The following is a 12607-nucleotide window of genomic DNA, read 5'->3' on the forward strand; positions in this document are numbered from 1 at the left end:
GAATTATTGTGTGTATGCAGGGTATAGTTGTTGGTATAAACAAGGACTAGACCAGCAAATCCGGAGGCACAAAAATGAGGGCTTGTTGTTGTTTTTGTTGCTGGTGATGATAGTACAGTACAGTATGATGCTGTCTGCCTATGTACACCAACAATTATACTCCAGCTGGTGGCGAGAATACACACAGACACAGAAGTGGAAATGGGTGGGAGGAGGGGCCGAAAGCCTGGGGCCGCCCATGGGAGTGGGTCGCACGCACGCCGGTGGCATGCGCGTCCGTCCGTGTCGGGCTCACGGTCAGTCACAGCCACAGTCACAGAGAGGGAGAGGCTGCGTCCTTTTGGCGGTTTGCAGCAGCGGCAGCGGCAGCGGCAGCGGCATGGATCGGTCGATAGGGTGCGGTGTGGCAGGTGCCTGTTGGCGTCTGCGTCTGCCTGCCCCTGCGCCCACTCCACTCCACCAGCCCAGCAGCACCAACCTCCCTACCCCTGCTCTCCCCCCTCCATTCGCTTCCCCTTGCTGCCCGGTAGGAGTACTAGATTAGATAGGCGGGCGGGCGGGTGGGATTGATTTTGATTGATCGCCTTCCTTCTCGGGGGCGGGCTCCGTTCTGCTGCGGCGGCGTGGGGGGCGTGGTGTGGTGCGGCGTCGAGGCGGGGAAATTCCGCTGCGGGCTGGTTCGGTCTTCTCCGTCTCCGCCGTCGTCGTCTTGGCCGGAGCGAATCTGCGGCCTGCGGGGGGTATGGAGACCGGGGCGCGGTGGCGGTGGTGGGCGGTGGCCGTCGCCGGCGTGCTCTGCGCGGTCCTGCCGCCGGCCGCCGCCACGCTCTCTCCCACCGGCATCAACTACGAAGGTAACACTCCCCTCCCTCGCTCCGAATTGAAACCGAAACCCACCACTTCTATCGATCTCGCATCTTCCCCCAAGTTTCTCTCAAGCAAAAAAGTGTCTTTGTATGGCGCAACAAGATTCAGTGAAATTGGTAAAGGATTTGCTGTTTCCCTTCTTGGCAACCCCCAATTTGGAGAAGCACACCAATGCCGTTGCTTCTTCGCCATTGATGCCGAGTTTTGCCTTATTACTTGTTTGTTGCCAAGATTTGGTGAAGCTGAGCCTCAATCTTCTTGGGTCGCAGTGGTGGCGCTCATGGCCATCAAGACGGAGCTGCAGGACCACTACAACGTGCTCGACAACTGGGACATCAACTCCGTCGACCCCTGCAGCTGGAGGATGGTCACCTGCTCCTCCGACGGCTACGTCTCAGCGCTGTACGTCCCGCTGCTCTTTGCCCCTCCTTTCCTCACGCCGGTCTCTCTCTCTCTCTCTCTTTCTCTCTCCGGTGAGGAGCGTCGTCGGTGGCTGCGTGTTTGTACGACTAATCTTCTGGCCTGATCTGTGCTCGCAGTGGTCTGCCCAGCCAACGCCTGTCTGGTAAACTGTCGCCCGGCATCGGGAACCTCACCAGGCTGCAATCTGTGTAAGCTCATTGCTCAAATTTATTACTGTACTGTTTTTTTTAAACTCAAATTTGCAGTTTCTTTGAAACGTATTGCTCTAGCTTCTAGACAAATGCAAAATTACAAAGTGTTCAACATATTTCCTGTTTTTGGACAGGCTATTGCAGAACAACGCGATTTCTGGCACTATTCCTAGCACCATAGGCAGGCTGGGGATGCTCCAGACGCTCGACATGTCAGACAATCATCTCACCGGGAGCATCCCGACTTCACTCGGCGATCTCAAGAACCTCAACTATCTGTGAGATTTCTTTCCCCGGTTATCCATTTCTCTGCCTTCTCGCTGTACACATCAATTAACGCCTTGTCCTCTTGCTGCTGCCAGGAAATTGAATAACAACAGTTTATCTGGAGTTTTACCTGAATCACTGGCCACCATTAATGGCCTTGCACTTGTGTATGTCCTGTGAATCCCTTAGTTATTCTTGTCTTCCTCTTTCCTCTGTGTACTGCAACAAGCAGCTCTAATAATTGACCTGTTTCACAGAGACCTTTCGTTTAACAACCTGAGCGGTCCCGTGCCAAAGATTTCTGCAAGAACTTTCAGGTGAGTCGTTCAGCTTATGCCCGATCACCTGGCTAATTCAATTCCTACCTGAACACCCTCCGTGCATGCTCTAGACTATTATTGCTCATGCTCTCGTTTCTTCTTTCCTTTATTGTTGCTTGTTTGTACAGCATTGCTGGAAATTCAATGATCTGTGGTGTCAAGTCTGGAGACAATTGCTCATCCGTGTCGCTGGACCCGCTTTCTTATCCACCAGATGACCTTAAGAGTGAGATTTTTTTTTAATTTTTTTAATTTGTGAGAAGTATACATCAATAGCATAAAAATTGATATTGTTTTGTCTCCTCTTCGCTGCTCATATTTGTTTCCTTTTCCTCAGTTCAGCCACAACAATCCATGTCAAGAAGTCACCGTATTGCTATCATCTGTGGAGCAACCGTGGGTTCTGTAGCGTTTGTCGCTATCATGGTCGGTATGCTTCTTTGGTGGAGGCACAGGCGTAATCAGCAGATATTTTTTGATGTAAATGGTAATGCTCTTTTCGATGTTGTGCTTGATCATATTAACCCTGTCTGAATTTAAACTTCAAAAAATAGACATCTTTCTTGCATCAAGGTTGAAGAACCTACTGTTTCTTGAATTTTGAGCTATATTTTTCATATTTTCCAGTTTCATAGCAAATTAATTTTGACAAAGAGAGATATAAAAATTCTCTTGGTTCATTTGACATACTTACCTTTGGTCAAAGCTGAATGGTTAACATTGGACTAATCTTCAGTTATTTAATTTCCACACCGTATTAAATTCAAATAAACACATGATACCGCATAATCCATTTTGTGGACTTCTGTAGCTTCTAGTGATAACATAGGCAATCAATCTGTTACAGTTCAGTAGGACAGCCACTACCAATTTAGACTTTTATACTTGGTAGCTTACAAGCCTAGGTGCCCCTTGCTACAAAAGCCTTTGCTGCAGTTCTGCCCAGTTACTTTTGGTACATTGATTTGCCTTGCAACAAACATGAGATCTCTCATTTTACACATATAGTGCTTGATCTGGTAGTTGTAACATGCTTACAGTTTGGGTCCATGCTTTCCTGTCTGGCATGTTATGCTGTTTTAGTTCCATACTATGGTACCTGATACTGATACCTCCTCTTAGCTACAGATCAATATGACCCAGAAGTATGCTTGGGCCATCTGAAAAAGTACACCTTCAAGGAGCTTCGAGCATCTACCAACAATTTCAACTCAAAAAACATATTAGGTGAAGGTGGATATGGAATAGTATACAAGGGTTTCTTACGTGATGGTTCAATTGTTGCTGTTAAAAGACTGAAAGACTACAATGCTGTCGGTGGGGAAGTTCAGTTTCAAACTGAAGTTGAAGTCATAAGCTTAGCTGTTCATCGGAATCTCCTACGTCTCATAGGATTTTGCACTACGGAGTGCGAGAGATTACTTGTCTATCCTTATATGCCAAATGGAAGTGTTGCTTCTCAATTGCGTGGTTAGTCTCTTTCCCCATGCGCTTAAGCACCTTTTAAGTAATTAGCATTACTTATGCAGATTCATTAATGGCCTGTTTAGTTTCTGCTTTCCTTTGCCATGCATTAGGCTCATTTCAGATTTACAGTCTAACATGGATCCATGTTGGCGCATTGCTCCAGTTAGCTCAGACTGCCACCAAATGCTCAGCTTAAAATGAAAAAGGAACTGACACTTGTTAGCGTTCTGTACAAGAGATCCTCAACATGTTCTTATAGCATGTCATATAGTTGTCTTGTCTGCTTTTAGTGAAATATTATACTACAATCTCGAAAGTATTAATTAGGCTCGTACAGAGTCTCCCAGCCATTTGTGGTTTTGAGTTTTGACCCAACCCGACCTACCTGGGAAGCTTCATCCTTCTGCCACGCATGAAACGAAGCTTGACTATGGTGATTGCTTCTATTGGAAGTACACTGCTTGTGCTGATAAAAGTAGTTCCATCAATTAATTCAAATCATATTCATGCTCTCCGACTGCCTGTATTTACTTAAGTATCCATTGACATTTCACAGTGCAGCATATTTTGGATTATGAGCTGAGCTATCCACGACATCACATGTCTAGATTTACTACTGATGAAATAAAATTAATAAAGAGAGAGGCATGTTATTGTTATGACAGCTTTCCGTTTATACTATTCAGTTTGCAAGCAAACTAACCTTCTCTTCAGTAAACCTAAACTTTCCTGCATTTCTTTTCCAGAGCATATAAATGGCAAGCCAGCTCTAGATTGGTCGAGGAGAAAGATGATAGCACTGGGTACAGCGAGAGGGCTGCTTTATTTGCATGAACAGTGTGATCCAAAAATAATCCATCGTGATGTAAAAGCCTCCAATGTGCTTCTTGATGAATATTTTGAAGCAATTGTGGGAGATTTCGGACTGGCAAAACTTTTGGATCACCAGGAGACCCATGTTACCACAGCAGTGCGTGGTACTGTGGGGCACATAGCTCCAGAGTATTTGTCAACTGGGCAGTCATCGGAGAAGACAGATGTGTTTGGGTTTGGAGTCCTGTTGGTTGAGTTGATCACTGGCCAGAAAGCATTAGATTTTGGAAGACTAGCAAATCAGAAGGGCGGAGTGCTTGATTTGGTAAGCATGTTATATCGTGTTCTTTCCGTGCAATGGTCTCAAGTTCACTTTATTACTTTATGTGAAAAGAGCGCTTTCTCCTTTTGAGTGGAGTTTGTTCGGTTCTCGCCTTTAGTTTAGTCTCTTCGGAGCTTTTCGACAACTCTGTATGTCGCTTTTAGGTCATTTCTCGCCTTTTACATTGAGTACACTCGAGATGCTGAAGCATATTTTCATAGTGAAAAACAGAAGCTGCAAAAATGATGCCATCCCTATTAGTTTATATGGTATTCATTTCTGTTAATCGTTTATCATAGTGTCAACATGTTAACTACTCCCTCTGTAAGCTAATATAAGATCTTTTAGATCACTACTTTAGTTTACAGAGGGAGTAATTATTAAGCATCAGTTACCATCTTCTGTTTAGAGTTCAGAGTTCAGACCACGTATCTCTTCTTAGTGGTGTATACATTTTGAAGGGTGCCAATACAAAGAAATATATCTTGCCGGACCACCTTAGGTCTCTTCTTTGTGTTCTTTGTAAGGGTGTCGATACGAAGCGATATTTCACGGGCGGAGTTGGAGGAAATGTGTCTTATACTCTTATTTCTGATTCTTGCATGTGGTGGTTCCAGGTAAAGAAGCTCCATCAGGAAAAGCAGCTGAACATGATGGTGGACAAAGATCTGGGCAGCAACTACGACAGGGTGGAGCTGGAGGAGATGGTGCAGGTGGCCCTGCTGTGCACGCAGTACTACCCGTCCCACCGCCCCAGGATGTCGGAGGTGATCCGGATGCTGGAGGGGGACGGGCTCGCGGAGAAATGGGAGGCGTCGCAGAACGTCGACACGCCAAAGTCCGTCTCGTCGGAGCTCCTGCCCCTGAAGTTCACCGATTTCGCCGGGGCGGACGAGTCCTCGGTCGGCCTCGAGGCCATGGAGCTCTCCGGACCAAGGTGACCGACGACGGCGACCGACTTGATCGCGCAGATGCTTGCTTGTGTCTCAATGGCTATTGCATTCGATTAGCCTCGGAGAGCCTGGGCAAAGGGAGAGGTGACATTTTTTTTCCATGTTGGATAGGGTAAGGGTAGGGGTGGTGGCATTCATTTGTACATACGGGCATGGTCATTGTGTATTGCGTGAGCTGAGCTCGGCCCATCGTTGCTGCTCATGTACATGTAGGCTAAGAGAGAAGAGAAGAGATGAGATGAGTTGAGTAAATATAGAAAGGAAAATTTTCCATTAGTCAGATATATCCTATGTCTTTCCTCTTCTTACTGCTTTGTTCTCAAGCTGTTCATTTTCGGCGTCTGAGCTTTCGCTGGAATCCCACACATTTTGGTTCTAAAAGCTTTCAAGCCATCAGAGACCGAACCCTGACGCGGCATTTGTAAACTGAACCTGACGCGGCATTTCCGAAACTGATGGAATGTTTTTTTCAAGAGAACGTCGGCCTTTATTAATCATGCAAACATATTACAAAGAGTCTCCCGGATGCAATCCAGAGCAGAGTGATAAAAACAAAGACTCAAAGAGTTCAAACTAGACCTAGCTAGAACATGAGCTAAAAGCATCTCCACTCGTTCGGCCCCCCAGCGCACAGGCCGGCGATATTTGGGGCGCTCGCCCAGCGCTTTTTAGGCCCCGGGGGCGATCTAGGCCCCAGCCACGCCCCCAGGAGCCGCCCCCCAAGGCGAAACAAAATTCAAACTTGGTCATTCCCGCTCCCAGAAAAAACGCCACAAGTCCGGCAATCAGCGCCCCAGTTCGGCGATGCCCTTGCCACAGTTCGGCGACCAAATGAAAAGCAAAAAAAGAAAATCAAACGGCGGTGTCGGCCTCCGACGTCGGTGGAGTCGGCGTGCGCGGGCTGGGCGGCGCCGGCGCGGCTTCTGTGCTGCTGGGCGTCGTGGAGACATCATCGCTCGGGCTTGGCGGTGGCGTCGGCGTGGGCGTGGGAGTGGGCGGCGCCGTCGACGGCAGCTGGTTCAGGATGAGGCCGCGCTCCACCAGGTACCACGCCTTTAGCTGCTTGTCGTTACTCTGGAGCATGTCCGCCCCGCCCATCAGGAAAGCCAGGTCGGTGTTCCTCTTCTTCGCGGCGACGTTGGTCCGGAGTAGGTCGAGCTTGACGGCGTTGTTCGTCATCTACGCCGGCCAACGCACCTCGACCTTCTCTTCACGCAGGGCGGCCCGGGCTTGTGCGTCGGCGAGGCAATGCTCGATGGACTCTTGCACCAGTGTGGTAGCCGAGCCGGCGTGCTTCCCCTTCTTGGCCCTTTTGTTGCCTTTCGGGCGCCTGTCGCCCGCGCCCGGTGTCGGCGCGTCCAGCTTGTACGTCTCCTTGGCCTTGGCGAGGGTACGCCGGGTATCCGCCCACTTCTCGCACTTGTCGATACGCTTGAAGACGTGGAGGTATTTGAAATCTTGGTCGTTGCTATCTTGGCGAAACATGGCGAACATCCGCAGCAGCTGCGCCGAGGAACAAACAGTTGGCGGTGGCGCGCATGGCGAAATAAAGGGGGAGATCGGCGTGCCATACCTGATCCTCCATGCTGGCGCCGCTCTTCGAGCGAGCCGCGATCTCCTCGACGATCCCATGCCATTTGTTGCATGCCGTTTGGATGAGCCCCCAATGGTTCGCCATTGCCTTCGACCCGTGTTGCATGTAGACGCCTTTGAAGTAGGGGTCGACGAGCTTGCGCTCGTTGAACTCGGCCTTGATGCGCTCCCATTACGTGTCGATGCTCTGGTTCGTGCCGGTGATCTGGTCGAGGCAGACGACTTTCCATGCTTCAGCGAGGCACTCGTCCTCCTTGGACGCCCACTTGATGCGCGGCTCGCCGGTCCTGGTCACCGCCCGCTTCTTCTTCTTCCCTTTCCTTGCCGGAACAGGCGCCGGTTCCTCCTCCTCCTCTGGCTCCTCCTCGCCGTAGTCGAGCTCGCCATCCATGCCGCCATTGAGATCCATTGTGTCGTCTTGGGTAGTGAACCCGGGGGAGGCGGCGGCGGCGGTCGAGCCGGCCGTGATGATGTCGTCCATGTCGGCCTCTGTCGCATCAGCGTCGCCGAGATGCGAAGAGGAGGCCTGTGAGAAGGGCAGCGCGCCCGGAGAGGTGGTGTCGGGGAGGCTGCGTAAGCCGGCGGCGAGTAGGTGTACGGTGGGTACTGCACGCCGGCGAAGGCGGGCGAGGGCGTGCGCTGGGCCGGGTGACCATGGAGAAAGGTGATGTTGGGGTTGAACCCGCCATGCGCGTCGCCGTCGGCGTAGCCCGGAGACGGCGCGCAGCCCCAGGGTTGTGGCGACGATGAAAAGCCGGTCGGAGACCCGACGCTTTGCTGGCTCCAGGACGCGTACGGGCCGTGGCCGCCGGGTGGATTCATCATCCTCGCTTGTTCGGCCGAGCGGTCCGCCTGCTCCGCAGCCGCGATCGCCGCCCTGTCCCTGGCCTTCTTCGCGTTCGCCCTGTTCCGCCGGTCGGTGGTGACAGCCTCCCGGCGCTGAACTTCCGCCCCCCAGTCGGCGTTGGACATGCCCGAGGGTTTGGACGGCGGCGCCCTCGGCTTCCTCTTCTTCGATTGGGTGATGGCGGCGGCGGCATCCGCCGCGGTGCGGGGGGCCACATACTTCTTCGGCGCCATGGCAGCCGGCTGGGAGTGGAGGAGGAGGAGATTTGGCGGGAGGAATGGAGAATAAGAGGGAAGCCAAGGGGGAAGCAGGAGGAAAGCGGCGGGAAAAGGGCCTCCTCTTGCTGACAGAGCGGCCCCACGCCTCTTTTCGTTTCTGCCGGCGCCCCCAGGCGACCCCCGGGCGCTTGGGTTCGGCTAGGGTTCGCCGACTGTTATTTCGGCCCAAACTGAAACCGGCGCTAAATGAGATCCTGGGGGCGCGACTGGGCCGATTTTCGGCCGCCGGCGCTAAAAAAATGCCCTAGGGATGCTGTTGGGGGTGCGGCTAGAGATGCTCTAAGACAACACGGTGCCGACGAACATGCTGGAAAGACACAGACGACAGAGCTCCACAGGCCGCCTTGATATCAGAAATGATCGAGCCCACCACAGACCGGTCCCGAATTGAAGATGGCAGCCTTTGAATCACCGAGAGACAGTCAAAATGGAAGATCACTGATGACCCACAAGTATAGGGGATCTATCGTAGTCCTTTCGATAAGTAAGAGTGTCGAACCCAACGAGGAGCAGAAGGAAATGACAAGCAGTTTTCAGTAAGGTATTCTCTGCAAGCACTGAAATTATCGGTAACAGATAGTTTTGTGATAAGGTAATTTTTAACGGGTAACAAGTAACAAAAGTAAACAAGGTGCAGCAAGGTGGCCCAATCCTTTTTGTAGCAAAGGACAAGCCTGGACAAACTCTTATATAAAGGAAAGCGCTCCCGAGGACACATGGGAATTATCGTCAAGCTAGTTTTCATCACGCTCATATGATTCGCGTTCGTTACTTTGATAATTTGATATGTGGGTGGACCGGTGCTTGGGTACTGCCCTTCCTTGGACAAGCATCCCACTTATGATTAACCCCTCTTGCAAGCATCTGCAACTACAAAAGAAGTATTAAGGTAAACCTAACCATAGCATGAAACATATGGATCCAAATCAGCCCCTTACGAAGCAACGCATAAACTAGGGTTTAAGCTTCTGCCACTCTACCAACCCATCATCTACTTATTACTTCCTAATGCCTTCCCCTAGGCCCAAATAATGGTGAAGTGTCATGTAGTCGACGTTCACATAACACCACTAGAGGAAAGACAACATACATCTCATCAAAATATCGAACGAATACCAAATTCACATGACTACTTATAGCAAGACTTCTCCCATGTCCTCAGGAACAAACGTAACTACTCACAAATCATATTCATGTTCATAATCAGAGGGGTATTAATATGCATAAAGGATCTGAACATATGATCTTCCACCAAATAAACCAACTAACATCAACTACTAGGAGTAATCAACACTACTAGCAACCCACAGGTACCAATCTGAGGTTTTGAGACAAAGATCAGATACAAGAGATGAACTAGGGTTTGAGAGGAGATGGTGTTGGTGAAGATATTGATGGATATTGACCCCCTCCCGCTGAGAGGATCGATGGTGACGATTTCCCCCCCGGATGGATGTTTCCCCGGCAGAACAGCTCCGCCGGAGCCCTAGATTGGTTCTGCCCAGGTTCCGCCTCGAGACGGCGGAGCTTCGTCCCGAAAGCTTCCTCCTGATTTTTTCCAGGGCGAAAGACTTAATATAGCAAAAGATGGGCATCGGAGGCCTGCCAGGTGGCCCACGAGGCAGGGGGCGCGCCCAGGGGGTTAGGGCGCGCCCTCCACCCTCGTGGACATGGTGTGGCCCCCCTCTGGTTGATTCTTTCGCCAGTATTTTTTATTAATTCCAAAAAGTGCCTCCGTGAAGTTTCAGGACTTTTGAAGTTGTGCAGAATAGGTCTCTAATATTTGCTCCTTTTCCAGCTCAGAATTCCAGCTGCCGTCATTCTCCCTCTTCGTATAAACCTTGTAAAATAAGAGAGAATAGGGATAAGTATTGTGACATAATGTGTAATAACAACCCATAATGCAATAAATATCGATATAAAAACATGATGCAAAATGGACGTATCAACTCCCCCAAGCTTAGACCTCGCTTGTCCTCAAGCGGAAGCCGATAACGAGAAATATGTCCACATGTTTAGAGACAGAGGTGTCGATAAAATAAAATACGGACATGAGGGCATCATGATCATTCTTATAACAGCAATATATATATATATATATTGTCATATGATTTCTTATGCTAAAGTAATAATCTATTCACAATGTCAAGTATGAATCAGAAACTTCATTGAAAACTAACAAACTATAATCTCAGTCATTGAAGCAATTGCAATTTATCATAACATCACAAAGAGTCAATATAAGAGCTTTTCATCAAGTCCACATACTCAACTATCATTTAGTCTTTCACAATTGCTAACACTCACGCAATACTTATGGGTATGGAGTTTTAATCGGACACAAAGAAAGATAGGGGCTTATAGTGTTGCCTCCCGACCTTTTACCTCAAGGGTAATGTCAACAATAATATTTTATGATAACTTACATCCAACTGGATATATATATATCAGGATCTTTCCAACACAATGTGCTTGCCAAAGGATAAAGTGTAAAAAGGAAAGGTGAAGATCACCATGACTCTTGTATAAGACATAAAGCAAAAATAAAAAATAGGCCCTTCGCAGAGGGAAGCAGAGGTTGTCATGTGCTTTTATGGTTGGATGCACAAACTCTTAATGCGAAAGAACATCACTTTATATTGCCACTTGTGATACGGACCTTTATTATGCAGTCCGTCGCTTTTATTTCTTCCATATCACAAGATCGTATAAAGCTTATTTTCTACACACTAATAAATCATACATATTTAGAGGACAATTTTTATTGCACGCAACAATGACAACTTACTTGAAGGATCTTACTCAATCCATAGGTAGGTGTGGTGGACACTCATGGCAAAACTGGGTTTAAGGATATTCGGAAGCACAAGTAGTATCTCTACTTGGTGCAAATAATTTGGCTAGCATGAGGGGGAAAGGCAAGCTCAACATGTTGGATGATCCATGATATATACTTTATTTCGGATATAAGAAAACATAACCCATTACGTTGTCTTCCTTGTCCAACATCAATTCTTAGCATGTCATATTTTAATGAGTGCTCACAATCATAAAAGATGTTCAAGATAGTATATTTATATGTGAGAACCTCTCTTTCTTTATTACTTCCTATTAATTGCAACGATGACCAAAACTATGTTTGTCAACTCTCAACAACTTTTATTCATCATACTCTTTTTATGTGAAGTCATTACTCTCCATAAGATCAATATGATCTCTTTAATTCTTTTTATTCTTTCTTTTATTCCCTCAAGATCATAGCAAAATAGCAAAGCCCTTGACTCAAAACTAATCTTTATTATATATAGCTCACTGACTCGATTACATAGAAGGATCATAAAGCAAGACTCAAAACTAGATCATACTAAAAACTTTATTCTACTAGATCAAAATATTACCAAAAGGATCGAACTAAGAAAAACGGTAAAGATAGGAGTGTGATGGTGATACGATACCGAGGCACCTCCCCCAAGCTTGGCAGTTGCCAAGGGGAGTGCCCATACCCATGTGATCATGTCTCTTTCTTCGGAGGTGGTGATGTGATATTCTTGGCGATGATGCCCCTCAGGATACGATTCTCCTCCTCGAGTTTATTGACTTGCTGCTTGAGGTCCATTATTTCCTTACGGAGCTTACCCATGACGGCTAAAGCTCCTTTCACCCAAGGATGTTGCATGGCTGCGGGAGAACAAGTAACACTCTTTTTCATATTTTCATAAGAAAGAAATCTAACATTGGAAGGGATGACCGAGTTTGGAATAGCTGAGCTCTGTAATTCCCCCATCATGAATCCGGCTCGGAAACGAGAAGTAACTTCTTGATCCTCCTCCATAGCATGTATCCTTTTCAAGTCGGCCTCCATCTCTTCCTTCGTTGATGGCCCAAAGTGGTCAGCTTCGCTGTTTGCTCCTGGTCCCGGTGTCAGATGAGACACCCGACTCTCCCCGACTGATTCTTGAGAAGACACCTCGCTCTAATGTGCGGTAGAAACAACTCAAAACAAAAACAGAGGATATTTGCGTGGTTCGATGGTCAAAACCTTCGGGAGATTATATAGTGAATTTTTACCGACCAAAAGAAGTATCGTGCAAGAAAACAGAGTCCGGAGAGCACACGAGGTGCCCACGAGGCAGGGGGCGCGCCCAGGGGGGTAGGGCGTGCCCTCCACCCTCGTGGACGCCTCGTGTCCTTCCCGGACTACTTATTATTTTCCTATTTTCTTAAATATTCCAAAACGGAGAAAAATTGCTATTAGAACTGTTTTGG

The 12607-nt window shown here is 48.2% G+C and overlaps 1 protein-coding gene across 4 annotated transcripts; it reads left to right on the forward strand.

Annotated features, from left to right (window-relative positions):
• The first annotated feature begins 557 nt into the window (after nt 1-557).
• Nucleotides 558-5925, forward strand: LOC123077268 (protein NSP-INTERACTING KINASE 3). Of its 4 annotated transcripts, none has more exons than XM_044499511.1 (11): nt 558-854; nt 1137-1269; nt 1407-1478; nt 1616-1759; nt 1844-1915; nt 2006-2065; nt 2197-2294; nt 2406-2555; nt 3191-3538; nt 4282-4673; nt 5288-5925. In XM_044499511.1, exons 1-11 carry the CDS (start codon nt 743-745, stop codon nt 5609-5611), a joined length of 1905 nt encoding a protein of 634 aa, XP_044355446.1. In that variant the 5' UTR covers nt 558-742; the 3' UTR covers nt 5612-5925. The 4 variants fall into 4 exon arrangements, with proteins under 4 accessions (XP_044355446.1, XP_044355447.1, XP_044355445.1 ...); XM_044499512.1 differs by having other exon boundaries at nt 3197-3538; XM_044499510.1 differs by having other exon boundaries at nt 561-1269; nt 3197-3538.
• The last annotated feature ends 6682 nt before the right edge of the window (nt 5926-12607 follow it).

Source organism: Triticum aestivum, chromosome 3D, assembly GCF_018294505.1.
Source record: "Triticum aestivum cultivar Chinese Spring chromosome 3D, IWGSC CS RefSeq v2.1, whole genome shotgun sequence".
NCBI lineage: Eukaryota > Viridiplantae > Streptophyta > Magnoliopsida > Poales > Poaceae > Triticum > Triticum aestivum.

Excerpts from the sequence above, each read along its gene's own strand:
- LOC123077268 (XM_044499509.1), top strand. The coding sequence starts at position 743 with ATGGAGACCGGGGCGCGGTGGCGGTGGTGGGCGGTGGCCGTCGCCGGC. Across the intron at positions 1,760-1,843 it reads CTCAAGAACCTCAACTATCT|GAAATTGAATAACAACAGTT; the intron begins GTGAGATTTCTT and ends TGCTGCTGCCAG. Across the intron at positions 2,066-2,196 it reads ATTTCTGCAAGAACTTTCAG|CATTGCTGGAAATTCAATGA; the intron begins GTGAGTCGTTCA and ends TTGTTTGTACAG.